Source organism: Talpa occidentalis, unplaced genomic scaffold (assembly GCF_014898055.3).
Source record: "Talpa occidentalis isolate TD23 unplaced genomic scaffold, MPIMG_talOcc4v2.1 talOcc4.9, whole genome shotgun sequence".
Lineage (NCBI taxonomy): Eukaryota > Metazoa > Chordata > Mammalia > Eulipotyphla > Talpidae > Talpa > Talpa occidentalis.
The window spans coordinates 27,365,476-27,384,321 of NW_023605305.1; the positions used below are offsets into that span (position 1 = coordinate 27,365,476).

Here is an 18,846-nt window from a genome sequence, read left to right on the forward strand (position 1 = left end):
AGTCAGGGGACACACAAGAGTATAGACAAGCCTAGTGGATTCTTTGTCTCATAAATTCCAAGCCAGTACACAGCTGAATTCAAAATAAAGTACTTTTCAAAAACGCAGATGATTCACATCTATACACACTGTACACACACGCCTATCATTGTGTTCTTCTCCAGCTGCCTTGACCCACCATCTTCCCTGCTAGACCTGAGCTCTGCACAGGTGGGGAGCAGACCTGATTCATCTCTGAGACTAAATGTCCCAAAACACAGGGCTTCGGCAGCAACTGGATGTGAATATAGATGTCTCGGTCGAGGCAGAGCATGGTGACTTGCTACCTGAGGGCTGGGTGTAATGCGGGCTAAGCCAGACCCACAGAGAGAAGTCCCCCGAGTGCTGAGGGTATACTGCAGTGTGAGTCTACACAATGCCTGTTCCTTTTCCAGACACCCAGTCAGTCAAATTCAAAAATGACAGGGGACTGAATGCTAATTAATGGGAAAAAGCAGACAAAATCTTGCCACAACCCCACTTAAAGGCTGAACTAGTTAAAGGCCCCCTATCTCTAGGAGTCACCCAGATCACTTCTGAGCCAGAGAAAATAAAAACTCTCAATCCTAAACCATTCCTCCCCCAGAAGAGCTGATAGCAGGTCAAAGTGAGCTCACAGACTCTTGAGACAGCTAACGTCCCAGCTGAATGTGAACACATGTCCAGCTACTTTGTCTGGTCTCTACCTGGTCACAGCTGTGTGTCTGCCCTGAGAACCAACTAAGGGGATCAAAGGCCAGAGGAAGGGCCTGGGCTGTACCCTGCCTTTAGGTATTGAGATATCACCTTCCTTTGCTTCTTTGGCGAGTGATGTATCTATCCCAAAGAAGCAAGGAGACAAGCTTCTCCTCACCCCATATTCTCACGGAGAAGCCTGAAACCTCAGCTCCAGCCTAGGCAATCCCATATTGTAACAGAGGCCAGCTATCCAAACTTTAACTTAAAGGTACTCTTTAACACTTGAGCCCACAGCTCTCCTGAAAGGATGTCAGGCAAAGTTCTGCCTTTCCTGTACCCTCACCTTTTCTCAATGGGATAGAAGAATGGTTCCAAGGCTAGAGATCAAAGTAAATAGGGTAAAACACAGATTTCTCTCGCCTTCCTTGCATCTGTGTCATTTTTTGCTGAGAGCAAAAAAGAGGAAACCTCTAAGATTCCATGGATGATCTCAGAACGACAAAGTAGACGAGACCACTTCCTCCAGTTCCCTTGTTAGATGAGGAAACTGATGCCTCAGAAAGGAAAAGCGACCCAACACCAGCACTCATGCCTTTTTCTTCTAGCTTGAAGGTCATTGTAGGGGTCTTTCTACTGTACTGTGCTGTCCTTGAGAGAGAAAGGCCTCAGCTACCCACCTCTGCCCACGGATCCTTGGAGGGATCCATCGGACCACAGATTCCATACCTGTATCCTCACCCACAGTCCCACAGGTGGGCACATGCACACACCTGAGTACATGCAGATTCCAACCTCCCCATGTAGGAGACATATATACGGATGCACATACACATGGGTGTCTCCTCTTACACACAGTCAGATCCTTACTGAACAGCTGTCATTCCTAAGGGGCCTAGAGGATGAGGGCAATCCCTGTCCTTCCCCGGTCACTGACTCTCATTGACTATACAACTAGGAAAAGTTGATGTGTTTGCTTAGGTGTTCAGTTCAAACCAGTCCAGACCAGAGGAATTGCCTTCAGGTAGTACTTACTATGGCACATGTGACAAGAAGGAAGCTATGAAAGGAAAGAACCTGGATTTACCTCCTGGTCATGTGATCCTGGAAAAACTTCTTAATTTCTCTGAGTTTTTATTTCAGCATCCATAAAATAAGGACAAAACTCTTTTCTTGCTGAGTAGCTGTGGGGATGAAATATAATAATGTGTGTCAAGCACCCAGCAATGAGACTGGCACCCACTGGGACTCAGTGCGTTGGTGGTCTGCTGTTGATAGGAACAGACGGGGTCTTGTCTTCCAGAGTGGGCTGCAGGATGAAGTGGGAGAAGGGAGGTAGGTCTGGGTCTCTCTGCTTCAGGGCCTCTCCCTGTCCTTTCCTCACCTTTTCTGCAATTCCCTCCAGTTTCCAAGGCCCAGAGTATAGCAACAAGAAAAACAGAAAAACAAAGCTGGGAGAAGGCAGAGTTAGAGTTTCCTTAGTGTTCTCAGATTAAACACTGAGCAGTGATGAGTCCATCTCTCTCCCAAACTGTTCCCAGCCCTCCCACAGTATCTATGCCTCTATCAGTATCTTGAGATCCCCCTGCTTGCCCAAATCTGTGAATTGAGAGAAGCAGCAGATCTAGTCCCTTTCCTCAACTGGCTCATGCTCCTGCAGAGACAGACCAGGTCATACACAATAACCTACTCTAGGCGTAGGGGCTAGGGTCAGGATGTTTAAGGTTAAATCCTAGCTTCAAACAGACCCAGGACAGCTCCCCACTCTCCTGTGTGCTAGTACAAGCTCAGATTTCTCTTCCCCAAAGACACAAAGGAAAGACAGAAGGGGTTTGTCATGGGACCAGGATGAAGCAGTGGCACCACTTGCCTGGAGAGACTGAGCAGCTGCCGTGGAAAGGCACACACACCAGGGCAGGCCTTCTGTAAAGACCCATCGCAGAGGCTATCACAGAGTAGAGATAGATATGTAGCAGCTGCAGGAACCTCACCAAGAAAGAATTCTAGCTGTCTAGAGCTGGTTTGCTGGTCTGTTCCTTCCCCACTCACTCACCAGGGAAGCAGAATAAGGCCAAAGAGCTTCCAGGCTAAGGGTGTGCTGGGCTGCCTATCCACACACGGGGTATTGCACTCCTCAGAACTTTACAAACATGACCACTTAAGTGATTCCTCATGTTGCAATTTCCCTGTTACCATCAGGATCCCGGGGTCTTCCGGCATAGCGGCCTTAAGATGGTCCACAGACAAAAATGCTACAAGGCAGGGCGGCCTCTTTCCCTCCCTGGCCTACAGGCTCTTTCTTTCTTCAATGGACAGAGCATGGAAGTTTTCTGGAGCTACAGGCCCATTCTTAGAAGGCAGCTTATGGTAGCTCTACTTGAGACACTGGGCAAGGTTTTCTTATTGTGCGTGCTTGCTCGCATTTCCTCTGCTTTCCCCACAAGCTTACACATGGCATCAGTAGTCAGAAACTGATGTTTGTAGTTCCCTAGTCCAGCAGCTGCTTCTCCTCTCACGGGCTGTTGCTCACACTGCTCCCTCTGCCTACAGGGCTCTTTCCACCATCTCCTGAAAACTTACTCATCTTTCATGGACCAACTTTAAGTGTCTCCTCATGAAACCTCTGTGGACTTTCTCTCTGGCCCCAAGGAGAAAAAACTCCTTCCACCTTTGTGCTGGAGGCATGGAATCCTGTAGTAGGTTCTTAATCTCTCTGTACTTGTTTCCTCATCTGTAAGATGGCTAATAATAGTACTTATAGAATTGCTTGAGGATTAGGTGAGTCAATTCATAGAAAGCATTTTTTTATAGTAGTATTGTTATTAATCTCTGTTGTTTAAGTGAGAAAATTAAGGTTCTGAGAAGGTAACTCATCCAAGGTCTTAAGACAGGTGTCAGAGCCCGAAACCATCTGAAAGCGAGTGTGACTGTACTGCACTGGCCAGCCAGGCATGATGATGGCAGCTGGAATCAAGGACAGCCCTGTTCTTCGACCCTATTCTTCACTGTGAGATGAGGGTGAACAGCATTAGGTTCTTCTCCTCTGGAGCTCACTTGAATTCTGCTGGGGAAGTCTCTTTTTCCTAGCTCTTGCTCACAAAGGCTTAAAGTTCCCTCCCTCTCTTCCTTGAAGCTTAGTCATCTCTCCTCCGGTGGTCAGTGAGAAGACAGGGGAGGAGCAGAGGCTGACCACTATGAGCCACTTCCCAGGGGGACAGTGCACACCCCAAGCATCACCTGAAGACTAAGTGAAGGGTGAGTCTCACATATTATTATGCTAGTTTGTCCCGGTTTATGCAGATGCTACTGTAATCAACAAAATATAAATCCTTGTAAAAGTCACCAAATTCACTGTAGTTTTTGCATTATGCATTTTTTTTAATCACTAAAGAACCAAAATCCAAGTTCCACCAAGTGTTCAAGGGAGAAGGTAATGTCTGTGAAGTTTTCTGACATCACCAAGAGCTCCATGTGCTCTGCCTGTGTATGTCTCCAAGAGTTCTCCAGTATCACACCTGAGTACCTTTCTTGGGGTACTTTCCTGATCCATAATTACAAACTCAAATAGGTAAGTGTCTTCTGTGTGAAAAACTGTCAAAGGTGATTAGCAGCAACAGGAGGCACCATCCCTTCTAGGACTTAAGTCCCATGAATGTTAGGAGCCAGTGCAATCTCTAGCAAAGATTCAAGCCCTGGCTATTGAAGGGAATTGAGTCTCTGTCTTTCCCTACCCTGGCCTCCAACTCCTTCCTGGCTACCTGCACATATTGTCTGGGTTAAAAAAAATACCTACCTGCGTTCAAATCCTAGCTTTAACCCATGTGGCTATGTGCCCTAAGGCCTGTCACTTAACTTCTCTATTTGTCTGGGAAATGTTGGAGGGGAATAAGCATCTGGACCCCAGAACTCCGTCCAGCTTGATATCCAGCATGGGTTCAGTTTATGCTGGTTTTTACCTAGTGTGTGCCAGGATCAGGGCTGAGCACTGGAAATACATAAATGGATGGCATGCAGATCTCAGGGAACTCACAGCCTTGTGGGAAACAGAACATGTAAGCAGATAATTATAAGAGCATGTGATATATTCAAAGAAAGTACTAAAGCTGTACAAAGGAGGTGGAGACTATTTATACCAGAGGTGGAGAAACATTAGAGGAGGTGTTGTAAAAGAGGGTTTTGAAGGATGAGTAGGAGTTTTCCCAACACACTAAAAGGGGAAAGAAAATATGAGCAAAGGGAACAGAAGGTAAAACAGTCCTGTATATTTGAAGAGCAGCAAGAAGCCTGAGATGGCTAGAATGTTAGAGAAACAGAAGATATGAAGATAGGGATGCTGCAAAGAGTGAGATCATCCAGGGTCTCGTGGATCTTGCTCAAGAGAAAGGATAAGCCAATGGGTCACAGTCTTCAATACCTACCCTCTTGGCTCCAGTGCTCTTCCTGTCAAAACAAGCACACTGCAATCACACCCTTTCCTATGCCTTTGATTTAAGAGTTCCTCTTCTGGCCCTGACAGTAAGGCATTTCTGTCCCACAGATTATAACTCACTCTGGGCTATTATTCAGCTCCCCAGCCCTGGCCCTGCTGCAGTTAGTCCAAACATAATATCCTTCATGCATATATTATCTGTCTCCCTATTATCTGGAATCATTTCGGAATTAAATTTCAGTCCTGCAATATTGGCTTCAGGAGCGGCGCGCTTTATGGGCTAGTCAAAGGTTAGAATACCAATCAAAATAACAGTGCCGATGCAGCGAGACATTTTAATATTCCAAAACCCGGTAATTGTAAAAGGACATAATATTTTTTCCCTGATTACCCCAAAGGCAACACATGTTAACAAGGCGAGGGAAGGAGTGAAAGAAATTTCAGAGTTCAGACAGCTGTAAGACATATTTAAAGGAAAAGCCCAGGCAGGGCACTAAACCATGGGGGCAGGGAGATGAGAAGAAAGAAGACATTCCAGCTCCAGCTGGCCCCGACTCCAAATACAGCAGTATTCCCTCCACAGCCTCTGGATTATCTCCCAAGAGCTGACACTGCGGAGGGTGGGATATAAGAGGAAACAGCTCAGGATGAGGAGTCTTGAGGCCTGGGTTCTAGTTTCAGCTCTATGATTCAGTACCCCAGTCCCCAAGACCAGCTCCCCCATGGGCTTCAGCATCACATTCCGCAGGAGGCTCTGGGCTGCTCTTCCACCTGTTCTCCTGGTGCTGTGCTCATCTCTCCCTCATTTGTAACCTGTGTCCTGTCCTTTGTGCACGTGTTTCTTCCCAAAGGCAGCCAGAGGCCCTGGTCTACCTGGCTGTAGAGGGGGCTCCCACCAGGATACCAGCCCATAATTGCCCACTGTCCCCTGACAACACCTCACAAACACCAAAAACACCTGGGCCGCAGCTCCAGATTGGTTCTGACTACAGAGTCTTGGTATAAGCCCTCCCTCCTCCAAAATAAAACAAAACAGTTTGCAGGACTCCTAGCTCTTTACACCTCTCTTAGTTTTCATTCTTTTTTTTTTTTTTTTCCAAATTAGCATCTGAACAGCCGCAGTCCAGGGGTCCCACAGCCAGCAACAGGCAGCCACCCTACTATAGAATCCCTGCCCCCAGGCAGCCCATCATCCTTTGAGCAGTTTTGTCTCCACACCTCCACAAAAGTGACCCAACCAGTAGTTTCAGATCCTTTCCCTCCTGATGCCTCCCAGCTTGCTCAGCCTACATGCTGGGGCCTCCAATCTGCATCATCCCGACCCGCTGACCTGCCTATGGCCCCCAGCAAAGAACTTCATTAAGGCCGAGAATTTATTCCTCCATAAGCCCTTAATTTATTACTGCGCTGATTGGGACTCTGAATGCTCCAAGGTCAGGAAAAGTCGTACTCAATCGTAGACACCAGCCCTCCCTTCAGCAGTTTCTCCTGCTGTCCTTTCTCTGGGGAGGGGGAAGACAGAAATGCTTCTTGGAGGGACCCAAAAAAGGTCTCTTCCTCCTTCCTCCTGGCTTAACAGCTGGTCCCCACCCTTTCAGAGCACCCAGAAATTGCAGCCGGGGATACAGCACAGATGGCAGAGGAGAGCAGTGCAGCAACTTCACACCTTGGCACATCTGTTCAATTCTCGGTGACCCTCATTCCTACAACTTCTGAGTATGATGGCTCAACCTGTCTGCCGGACTGACTCTCAATCCTCCTAAAGCTGCCTGTCTGTTTCCCTAAAGCCCATCCAGACAGGCATGGGCATCAAACTTGTGAGTATAAATGCACACACATGCATGGTTTGATCTGAACATACATGAACCGTACATTATATATAGGCATGCATGTGTACATACATTTGTACCTATGTGCCATGCATGTATAGCACGTATAAATGTGTTGTGTGTGAATATGTGTCTCTACAGAAAACCTCGCTGGGGGCTCATCTGACCTATCCATTTCATCATAACTTATTTACAGTAATATTCTCCTCCACCTAACCTGGCCCACTCCAATGGGCACACCTGGAAATATGCTAATACCCAGCACTGCCCTACCATTGCAATCACTAATTCAGATACACTTGTCCTTAACCATCGTCTCTTATCCTTCCATCTGGCATGTTCAACTAGACCCACCACACCTGTTCATCTTATTGGGACCCGTCCACTTTTTCTATATCCATCAGCTCCTCTATTGTCTTCTCTCAATTATCTAGCTTAGTCCTGTTGTCAATCTTGGCAACCACTATCTTCACAGTAACTTCACACTTTTTGAACAATCTCTACCTTAGAAAAATACAAATGTCTGCCTTCAGCATGCTTTGGCATAGTCAGGAGCTGTGCTCTGCTAGAGAAAAGTCTACAGCTGAACTGTGGCTGCAATGAGAATTAATGTCATCATCCTCAACTTGCCTAGGAGTCCTACTATTCTTCTCAAGTTGGCTCACTCTGCTCTTTACTCAAACTGCAGCAATCCAGTTCTACTTTCTGCTAACCTGCTCAACCCTTCCCTCCTTTAGTTATCAGTAAATGACTCACCTCCTATTTCAGAGAGACAAATAAAAGTCATCAGGAACTACTTCCACTTGCCATCACCAAGTCCGCAGGTGCTGCCTGCACCTAACTGCACCCATCTTCTTGTCTTTCCCTGTCACAGCGGGAGAGCAGAACTTCCTCCTGAAGAGAGCAGATTTCAAGAACCGGGGTTTTCCATCCCTTCTCTCACGAGCTCAGAGACCTCCCTCACTCCCATATTTTCAACCTTTCCTTCCCTACTGGTGCCTACAAAGAAGCACACCTGTCTTCCAAACAAAACCTGCTCAATTGCACACTTGCCCACCTCAGCTCTTGTCCCTTGTCTCTACTTCAATGCCACATTTCTGAAAAAGTTAAAATTTCTCTATCTCCTCCATTTTCATTTACTTCCCAGTTCATTTAATTTGGCTCCTGTCCCCATAATGCCACCAAAAGTTTTTGCCAAAGTTACTGAGGTCTAGCACTCTAATTCAGTGGCTGATCATGTGGCTCTCTCCTCTCCTGAAAACACTTTCCTTCCTTGGCTTCTGTAACACCACACTCTACCTCTTCTACCACTCTTTCATTCTCTCTTTTTTACTCTGGTTACTGCTTTTAGCACCAATAGTCAGGCAAAACTAGATTGAATCTCTGCCACTTACCAATGTAAGACACCGAGCAAGCTTCATCATCACTCTGTGCCTCACTTTTCTAACCTTAAATTGTGAAAAATAACAGTAACTACTATACGGAGTTGTCATAAAGATCAACTTAGTATAGGCACATGAGCACTGTGGCTAGCACAGCACTGTCCAAATTTAATGGAGTCACATCAATAGTTATGAATTGAGTGCTCAGTTCAAGTAAAAAGAAACTAACTTTAGTAATATATATATTTAACTTACTAGATCCAAAGATTGTCATTTCTACATGTAATCAATATAAAAATTAATGAAGTGTTTTGTGTTTTTTCATACTAAGTGTGTAAGTAGTTCTCAGTTACACATCTCAATTTAGATATTAAATATTCATCAGAAATACCTGATCTGTATTTAGATTTTAGACAATTAACAGTTGAAAATGTAGCTTCACCAACCCAAGTGGTTCTAAATATACATAAAAGTTCTATAAGTTTTTTATTTACATTGAAATTAGAATTAAGTAAATGTAAAATTCCTCAATTAAATCAGCTACATTTCAAGTAATCCATTGCCACGGGTGGTTAGGGGCAACTGTATTGGACAACATAGGATGAGCACACAAAATGCAATCAATAACTAAGAACTATTATCATTACTATTAGTGACCACTCCATCTTCACTGTTTCTGACTCTTCCTCCTATAGCTACCAAAATGTTGGTATTTCTCCGTGTTCTGTTTGATGTTCTTTTTTCTTCTCACTCTGTGCACCCCACCCCTGTGGCCTCAATTTCATTTGCACACCAGTAATTCTCCAAATCTGCATCTCTTATCCAGACCTATATATTCAACTCTCTGAGCCCCAGACCTATATATTCAACTACCTAGTCAATAGCTTCACAAGAATGTCTCAAAAGCATTTACACTCAACATGTCCCACACTGAATTCATCCTCTCTTTGGATCCCCAAACTTTTCCTCCTTACATTATTTCAATAAATTCATTCCAATTCATGTGGTTGCTCAAATCATAAGCTCTGGAGTGATCATGGTCTCCTTCTTCATCCTCAACCCTCATCGTGGATCAATCACCATTTCCTGTTGATTGTAGAGTCAATTTTGCTGTAACATTTGTTTTGAACAGATCTGTTCCAATGCAATTGATACATCAGAAAATAATTTGATCTGATGTAATTTGTGTATAGGTTATGTGCGATTTTGTCCATAAGCAATACGAATGATAAACACAAAAAACTACACCCAGCTGAACAGAACTATTTAAGGATATATAAAATGCACACACCTTCAATGCACACAGCAACCCAGATCATCACTTGTGTTATAAGCCACATCCATCTGGTTACAACTTTCCATTAGGAGGTCACACTCCTAATCACATCACAGGAAGCTAATTTCTCAGAGGCACAGTTAGCACACCTTTATTCTAGAGGAAATAAATGCTCCTTCCACCACTTCACAACAACTCACAAGCAGCAACTCTTATCACGCCCATTTCCACAAGGAAACTTGTGGAAGACAAAGTGCCATATTTATTGTGGTATTTCCCAACATGTGTAAAATTATGCTACCATTTTTAGTAGATTCCTATCTATTTTATGTGTCACTGATAAAGCTCCTGAGTATTGTGCTCCTAACCCCATTTTCACTGCACAGCTTCCCATAGCAGGGTGATTTTCAGGAAGGTATCTGTTGCATTTAGCAAAGCCAATGGCATCATTTAATAATCTATAGTCTATGATCCTAAGACCCTGGACTTGTTAGTATTATAGCATTTTTTTAAAAGATTTTATTTATTTATTTATACAAGTATTGGGCACAGTCAGAAGTGCGGGAGGGTGAGAGAATTCACCAGAGCTAGAGTGGGGAGCAGAACAGGCAGACGATGAAATACACTGCTGAGGGGAGCAGCGGGCGCGGAAGGAGAGGTCTGTCGCGCCATGTGGGACCCTCTCTGGAGACCGGGGATCAAACCGGCGCTGCAGAGGCTGCGGGCAGCTTCGCAGCCCAGCGCTCAACTGCTGTGCCACCAGGGGAGGCCCTATTATAGCATATTTGAAATTATTTATTACCTATTTTTTTCTGTTAGGTCTCTAGGGCCTAGCATAGTACCTAGAACAAGAAGGGTTTCAAGAATATCTGTTTATTGATAAAGATGTGTATGGTAATACATGTGCATGTATCTTTACATTTGTGTCTGTGTATATTTCCATTTTTTCCACAGGTGACTAAATATGTGTTTATATATGTATGATGTATGGATAGACATATGTATATTTTTGGGTATGCGCACCTGGGTGTATTCATCCACATGAGTATAAAGTGTCTCTGTGTGTGTGTACATTTCCTGCCTGCTCTGTGAGCACTCTGATCTCCAGGAGGGAGATAGGAGCAGGGCCTCAAGTTCACCTCTCTAACCTGAAAGTACAGTAAGAGTACATGAGCATTCAATGACATTCCAAATGTCAGCAAATATTGGCTTGCTCTACTTTGCTACAGGGGAAGTAGGTGGTGATGGTGAGATGTGGACACCTGGTTAGTGAAAAGTTGCTCTTCTGGACAGGAGAGGGCAGCTAAAAGGCAATATTTTGCCTCTTCTCTGATTAGAGGCCTTAGGATGAGGGGATGGTGATTCAGTCCCAGCTGCTCCTTTACTGGGCAGGCCGAGGTGACCATGATGAGGAAGAGAGGGGAAAGGAAGGAAAGAAGGGGAGGGCAAAGTAAGGTCAAGGACAGAAGAGAATATCAAGAGCCTGGGTCATACATGGAGAAAGACGGCACAGGGCAAGACCTTGCATAGCTCTCTTGCCTGAACAGTGTTCTCTCTGGCTTTGCTTTTGTCATTACTCTTTTTTAAGGGAGGAGGCACTTTTGTGCAGCCTATAGTGTACAGCATAAAGGTTGGAAAGACCACCATGCCCCTGGCCTTCTAGGGCTCTGATTTGAATGACCGCTGCAAGGACTAGGCTAACATCTGGAGTTGTCATCTCTCCTGCTTAGCCCTCAAACACACCTGGAATTTGATGTGGCTGGAGGACAGAGAGGAATGGCTTACCTCTTGTTTTTTTTCTAGACCTCCAGTTTGCCCCTAAGAGGCAATGACAAGGTCAACTGGGAACAGAGTCCTCAGTTTCCCCTTGTACCCACTCTTTCCCTCTACAACTCAGCACAGTCTGGCAGAGAAATCTGAAACAGTTTAGGACTGCTTACATCCAGCCCTGCAGCACTGAGGTAGTAAGCTCTTAGTGGCAATGTTACCACATTGGTTGGCTACTTTCCTGCCTTTCTGCCAAGAAACCTAGAGGCAGGCATCGTCCCTACACTAAAAAGTCTAGTGAATTTCACAGAGCAATTGCTCCTGGTCAATGCCTGCCTTGCCTGGCCAGGCCTTCACATTGCATTTGTTGAGTCCAGCAAGCAGCCTCAGTTGCAGTGTGACAGCTGGTATGCTATCTTCTGGGAGGCATGGCTAGCTACACCCTCATTTGTGGCCCTGCCAAGTCCTGCCTACGAGCATCTCTATGGAGCCAGCCTGCAATTCTTCACTGAGCACATACTTTGTACCTAGCCCTGAGCTGGTCTTCTGGGACACAGAGAGGAACCAGACACAGTCTCTGTGCTCCAAGCAGACACTGCCAGAAGGAAACACAGAGAGACTCAGTTTCAACACTCTAAGCTCACTGATACCCAAAGTGTCAAGGAGCCTCAGGAAGAGAATGACTTCGAAGTCTCTCAGCAGAGGTGATGCCTAAGCTGAATCATCAAGGGGAAGGAAAGTGCCTGAGGAAGATAACTGAGGGACACTCTAGGAGAGATGAAGCCAAGGCCAAAGCTCAAAGGCAGGACAAAGCCTGGCTTCCTCCTCCAGAGATGAAAGGCAGGAGGTAGCTGTTGCTTAGCTGCATGGGCCATCAGTGATTAGGCATCAAAGTACAAACAAGTCAGCAAAGGACCTGTCCACCATGGGAAAGCCAAGGAGTTCACAAACGTTGCCACAGACTGGCTGCCCTGAGACCTATGGAACAAAGCCCAAGGTCGTTCTTTTCAAAAGTTCCTCCACAGGCTTGCTTAACTCCAGCCCCTCCATATAGATAAGCATGATGCTCTCCCTGCCTAGAAAGCCTTGTCTCCTCCTCAGACCCATATCCAACCTTCCTTGAATGCCTAGTTCAAGACCCAAATCCTCATAGTCTGACCCTCCAATGACCTCTCTCTTCTCTGAGGCCCTAGGGGGCCACCATCCTGATCCACAGTGTGTTCTACCCTCTCTGAGCTCCCCAGGAGTCACTAACCTGATCGATGGCACAGGGTTCTCCAGGAACTGTTGCTCTTACATCAGAGGGATTGATGGGGATGAACTCCCCAGTGGACAAGGCCTCCTGAAGCAAGAATCCCACAAGAGCAGGGATGTCCCTTCCTACACCTACCTTCTTCTGCTTACCTAGGAAGCACAGCAGCTGGTAGGAAAGTACAGTTTTCTGGGTGATTCATTCTCTGTCACAGCCCACTTTCCTACTATATGGACTCCCTCCTGGCCCACTCTTTGGGTGTCTAGTGCTACACTGGTGCCAGTTTCCTGGATCCTCAAAGGGAACTGGGCTGTATTTCTGTAGCCCCTCCTCACATGAGCCAGGCTCTACTGTGGCTAAGCAGGGCCAAATCCAGCCTGGATCAACTCCACGCCCAACCAGAGGGAGAAACCAGGGCTAGTCAGGGAGGTCAGAGGTCACACTCCTAATCACATCACAGGAAGCTACTTTCTCAGAGGCGCAGTTAGCACACCTATATTCTAGAGGAAATGCAGTTCAGCCCAGAGATTCACTTCTGAGCAAGAAACCTGGAAAATCCCCTTAACTGGGACTTCTCTGAACATGTATGTCTGGGTGACACCCAGGAGCACACTCCTTCAGTACTGGATCCCCAAGTAGCTACCCACTCCCAGAAATAACCACAACCCTCCAGTGCATATCAGCCAGGGAGGTGAAAGAGGGAGAGTTGAGAAAAGAGAATAGCGATGAGGAAGGAAAGCAAGGGAGGGGAGATCTGGGGCGCAGGAGAACCAGAGGAAGCACCCAAGTGGGACCCAGTACCTTTTTCAGATTAATCCACTGCTTGAAGTAATCCGCCACTGGCAAACCCAAGTGCTGGCACTGGCCTGGAAGCCTACAAGAAAGGGAAAAGAGAACAAGTTGGGCACACCCATGTCCCAGATATGGAGCCTTAAGCTAGAAAATCTGTCTATGGGACAAACAGAACTCAAAAGGTCCCACTCCTTCCAAGAAAGTACTCCACCTCCAGCACCCTCATATCTAGATCCAGTGCTCATATCCAGTTTGAGAACCTGGAGACTATTCAAAATATCATCAGCAACTACTATTTTCTGACAGCCTACAACATGCCAACTATCTTACTAACTCACATTTCTCATTTATCTTCAAAGTGATGCTATAAAGTAGGCACTATTGCCTACAACTTACAGATGAGAAAATGAAACTCAACGAGGTTATGTTATCTAAGGCCCCATCTAAAAAATGCTAGTGCAAAGATCTGAACCCAGTTGTTACTTCATATCCTACATTCTTTCCAACGCACCAGTGTGCTATTGTTTTTTTTACAGGAGAGTGGCAGAGATATAAGACAGAAGAGAGCAGGGGCACACATTTTGGAAATAGCCAAGCAGGGGCTTCAGCTTACGTTTAAGTCTCTAGCAACAGACTTTCTTCAGAAGGAGGAGACCATATGGAAGGATAAGAAGTCAGAATTTAAACCAAGAGTTAGTGTTTATGTTTTCTTTAAATCAGAATTTACAAACTCTCCCCCTCTAGCTGATGGTGTCATTTTACCCACACAAGTTCATTCAACCAAACATTTACAGATGTTTAATAAGATGTTTAAACAACATTTAAAATGTTAATAAATAAACATTTACAGATGTTTAATACTTTCTGAGGACTCAGAAAGTAACACTACTTCTGCCCATAAGGGGCTCTCAGTTTTTCAGTGGAATAAACAACAAAAGAAATAGACAAAATAACCTGGGGTACATGGGAGGATGGAGAAATACACTAGAAATATCAGCTGGAGAAGATCATAGAATTATCTTGCTAAGGAACTATAGAGAATGAGACTTCTTGCTAAGAGGAAAGTTTGGCCACGGGAAGTATCAAGCCTACTAAGAGTTATAATTTACAAAGCCTGTCTTGGGGCCAACAATACACTAACAGTACAACTCACTGAAACAGCTGGGCACTAGCCCAGAGACTAGACTATAGCTGCAGAGACAGTGAGCAAGGAGCAGACAGAAGATGGAAAGGAGCACTCGTGAATAATTTATTTTTAAAGATTTATTTTTATTTATTTATGCATATAAGAACTGGGGTATAGGACAGAGGTTGGGGGGTAAGAGGATTCACCAGAGACAGACTGGGGAGCAGAAGAGGCAGATCTGCTGAAATACACTGCTGAGGGGAGCAGTGGGCGAGATAGAGGTCTGGTGCGCCATGTGGGTAGCTCCCTGGCTCCAAGGGATTGAACTCGTGCTGGCAATAGCTTGATAGTGCTGAGACTTAACCCTCTGCACCATTAGGGAGGCCCCAGCACTCGTGAATTAATGGGAAGGGGGCCCAATGAGAGAAAGCGGTAGAAACCAATTAAAAGGCGAGAAATGCATGCTACTTACTAAGACAGATATGAAGGAGGAGGCAGGGGCATGAAGAAAACATTTGATACCCAAAGCGAACCACATGTAGTCAATTTTATTACATGTTAAAAATTCTCTATACACAGCACGTCTCCCTACTGCTTCAACCCGGCTGGGTTGCTGCCACTGCCTCTGTGCTCCCTAGAGCAGGCCACTGGCAGGAGGCACAAGTCGAGAACGAAGTTTTAAACATATGACTGACACACAGTGACAATATTGGTTGAATCTGAGGAGTCTAGGATGGTATCTAAGGGGTTGCTGGATATCAAGCTTTTGAGAGAGGTCTGGACTGGAGATAAGAGATTGCTGAATTGTTAATGTAACTTAAATAAAATTAAAGCCATAAGAGTAGATAAGATCACTTGGGAAGACTACAGAGTGGGATGAGCAGAGGAGCTGGGCTAATGTCTTACAAGTTTTATTGCGTTAAAATGAAATCAGGCCACCCCTACCAGACCATCACCACACACAAGGAACTCACCACTTTATGTAGTAGCCAGCTCTAATGCTGGACTTCTTCAATTTTTAGAACATCCTTCCTTGATACTGAACTAAATTTGTCTCTTTGTAACTTCCATCCATGTATTTGCTATTTGCTGTATATATTTAAGAACTACAGAGAACAAGACATCTATCTCTTCCTTGCAGAACCCTCCCAAGATGTGAGTCCAGGAAGCTTCCCTCCAGTTCTCCTCTCCCGGCCACATACCTTCAGCTTCTTCAAGAATTCCTAAGGAGATAATGTACCATGAATTAGGACCCACCCAACTTACTCTCATTCCCAGAGTGCAGGGTGCCTGGACCTTTATCAGGGTATGAGATACCCAAGGTTACCCACTTCACATCACCTGTGGTCAACCTGAAGTGGTGAAACCAAGCTTCTCCTTTCTGGATGACATACATACAGACACACAGACACACAGATAGATACACTTACACACACACACACACACATGTGCGCACCTGATTTTTTTCTCCTTTGCTTAAAATGTAGGTCAAATGCCACAGAGTTGTCAAAAAGAAGAGCTGAGAAAAACCCAGATTTGGTTAACTATGAGGTCCCAAGTGACCTTGTTAAGAGGGAGTCAGGGGGCTGGTGGAAGCAGAAGGCAGCTTGCAACATGAAGATGAGTGAAAGAGTAAGAATAGGAAAGTGAAGAACACTTTCCTATGTGCAAAATCCTGTTTTAGGAAGTTTGGCAATGGGAGTCCAGTTCAGAGGACTAGTTTCATACCAGAAAGTTGAAAGGCAGTCCAGCCTTCCCTCCATTACTCTTCGATTACTTAACAGACACTAATAGGAAAGTGATCCCCATATTTCAGGCAGTATAGGTGGATTTACCTTTCTTAAAAGACCTGAGATGTCTTACCTGAAGGGAAGTTCCTCTCAAACATCCAGATGGCCCAGTGATATTAACTACAACCATTCATTTCCTGGAAGGGAAATTCTGGCTGAGATCAAGAGGATGAAGGGGTTTTCAGTCAGGATGTGATACTTCTCATAGTCCACATGAGAACCACGGACTAAGAATATAAGGAAACGAGGCAAAGTTTTGAGGTGAAAAGGTAGCCTTTGGAGATAGAATGAGATCGTCTCAAAAGCAGAACTGTAATGCTTAGTTTTCTTCACTTTTTCTTTCACGTTCTTTATTTTATTTATGAAAATACTCACGAAGCTCACTAGTTTTGAAAAATCATTGTGAGTGAAGGGGGCCACCAGAGTCTGCAAAAGAACAGGTCAGAGGGCCTGGCCAACAAAAGGCAAGGGTCTCAGGGCACCTATTATGCTGTCCCTTAGCCAATACCTGCACCCCTGACTTTAGATGACACAAGCCTCCCCCTTCAAAGGCAGCTACAGACATTTCTATCCAGATAAGAAAGGTCTAGCTCAGTAGACTCCTGCTGCACCTCATGGAGGAGGACTTAAGCCAAAGGGGCCACACTGAGAGTAGACTAGGCAGACAGACTGTCAGGCTGGAGACTCAGCTGCAGATATGGCTCAGCAGGAGTCCTGAGTCTGTTCTGTACCCAGTGGATGATGAAGCATGATTCTCACATGCAGTTCATCAACTTATAGGTATTCAGGTTATTGAGTCCACTAGTCTGTTGGTGGTCTTAGCCCTGTGACTCCAAGACACAAGCAGTACAAATGCAGCCGAGCCCAGGCCCACCTTCAGGAGAGACAAAGACCCCCATGCCAGAATCTGAACTTCAGGTACCTCGTGGGAAGATGGCTACACATTTCTATGACAGAACCATACCCCTGCTTAGACAGCACAGAGAGAATAGCCCTGTGAAGGTGGGTTAGAATAGCTGTCATTCCTTATATGAAAGAGGAAACAGACCCAGCGAAGGAAAAGGATCTGCTCAATCATACAATAAGGCAAGGATGGAATTAGAAATGGAATCCAAGCTTTCTGACTGCACCTACATCAGAGCATCAGCTGATACAAGTACACTGAGAGCTCTTTACAGGGCTAGAAAGGCAAAGTCTGGGGCCTAGTGAGGCAAGCAGCATGGTGGCCACTGCTCAAAGTCACGCCTGGGTCCTTAGAAGCCCAAGGCTAGGGTCAGTGGGTACCAGTGGTTCCCACCAATTTCGAAAGGAAAGGGCAAAAGTCTCCCTGGCACAAAGGATCTGAATTCCTTGACTTCCCACCAGATACTGATCCCAAGAAAAGAGCCACTGGCAGTGGGCCCTGGACTAGCCTGCGGGCATGAACGTGCAGGGGTTTATGGTGCCCAGGTCTCCATGCAGCTGGAATCACTGGGCACAAAGCTTCTCAACTGCTCAAACATCATCTGGCCATGCTTATTACTGCTGCCCAATGAAATTTTATGCACCGAGTCCACAGGTGTGATTTCCCCTTCTTTATGAGGGTCGGAATGACATCACTGATGGCCAATAGAAAAGAGCCAATTATGTCCAGGCCATAAAAAGGAATGGGATTTTTTTCCCCAACCAAATCAAAACTTCCTTCAGCTTCATGAATGCAAGGGGCCCCCTTAAAGGCCCCCCTAGTCCTGCCTGTGGGCTCTAAGCTGAGGGATCTGACCGTTTTCCCAATATTGTGAGGCCTAGGGCCAGAAAGGAGCTACACCTTTTGGCGATGACCATGTGGTCTTGCTCATATCACATGGAGCTTCCAGGGTCATCAGAACAGAATTATCAAACCCCATCCTCAGATGCCCAATTGGCTCTTCGAAATGCCATTCAGGGGAAAGTTAGAAAAGATGTGGTATGCCTCAAATTCCCTTACAATGGGTTTAAAAAAATAAGATGGAAAGTAGAGAGCCCTCCCCCCAACTTAGAACAAAAGTGGGAAGAACAGCAGTATAAGAAACTGCCCTCCCCCCAAGTGTACAGCACAAAGCAAAAGGAGCTCCGCCTTCCCACCCACCCTTCACTCAGTCCCACCACCTGCAACCAGTGCTGGGGCCTGGCCCAGACAGCGCTGATGGCAAACAGGTGTGACTAGCTTGGCGCCAGTCAAGGCAGGGGACTAGCTCATTAGGGAGCACCACCCTCACTAATGGGCATGGACAGGATAGAGCCATTGTGAGCAGGAGCTCAGCTTTGAAGATTAGGTGAAGCAGAGCTGCAGGGCTCTGCCAGAACTGCAAGGCTGAGTCAAGGAGGCCAGTAGCAACTGTGGAGGTCTGAAAGACAGACTGGCAGGGACCAGCGGTCAGGACCAGCCAGAGAGCAGACACCAGTGCTGGAAAAGTTCATGGACAGTCTTCCTTCTGTGCTTCTCTCTCTACCCAATCTTAGGGATAACCAAA

General features: G+C 45.7%; 1 protein-coding gene across 17 annotated transcripts in view; it reads right to left on the minus strand.

Annotated features, from left to right (window-relative positions):
- Positions 1 to 18,846, minus strand: part of ERI3 (ERI1 exoribonuclease family member 3) — a 123,765-nt gene that overhangs the window by 45,139 nt on the left and 59,780 nt on the right. For 10 of the 17 annotated variants that reach the window (XM_054691471.1, XM_037499135.2, XM_037499143.2 and 7 more), the window contains one exon: positions 13,451 to 13,523. In XM_054691471.1, coding sequence (XP_054547446.1) covers positions 13,451 to 13,523 — 73 coding nt within the window. The other 7 variants (XR_005122881.2, XR_008550347.1, XR_008550349.1 and 4 more) reach the window with 7 other exon arrangements.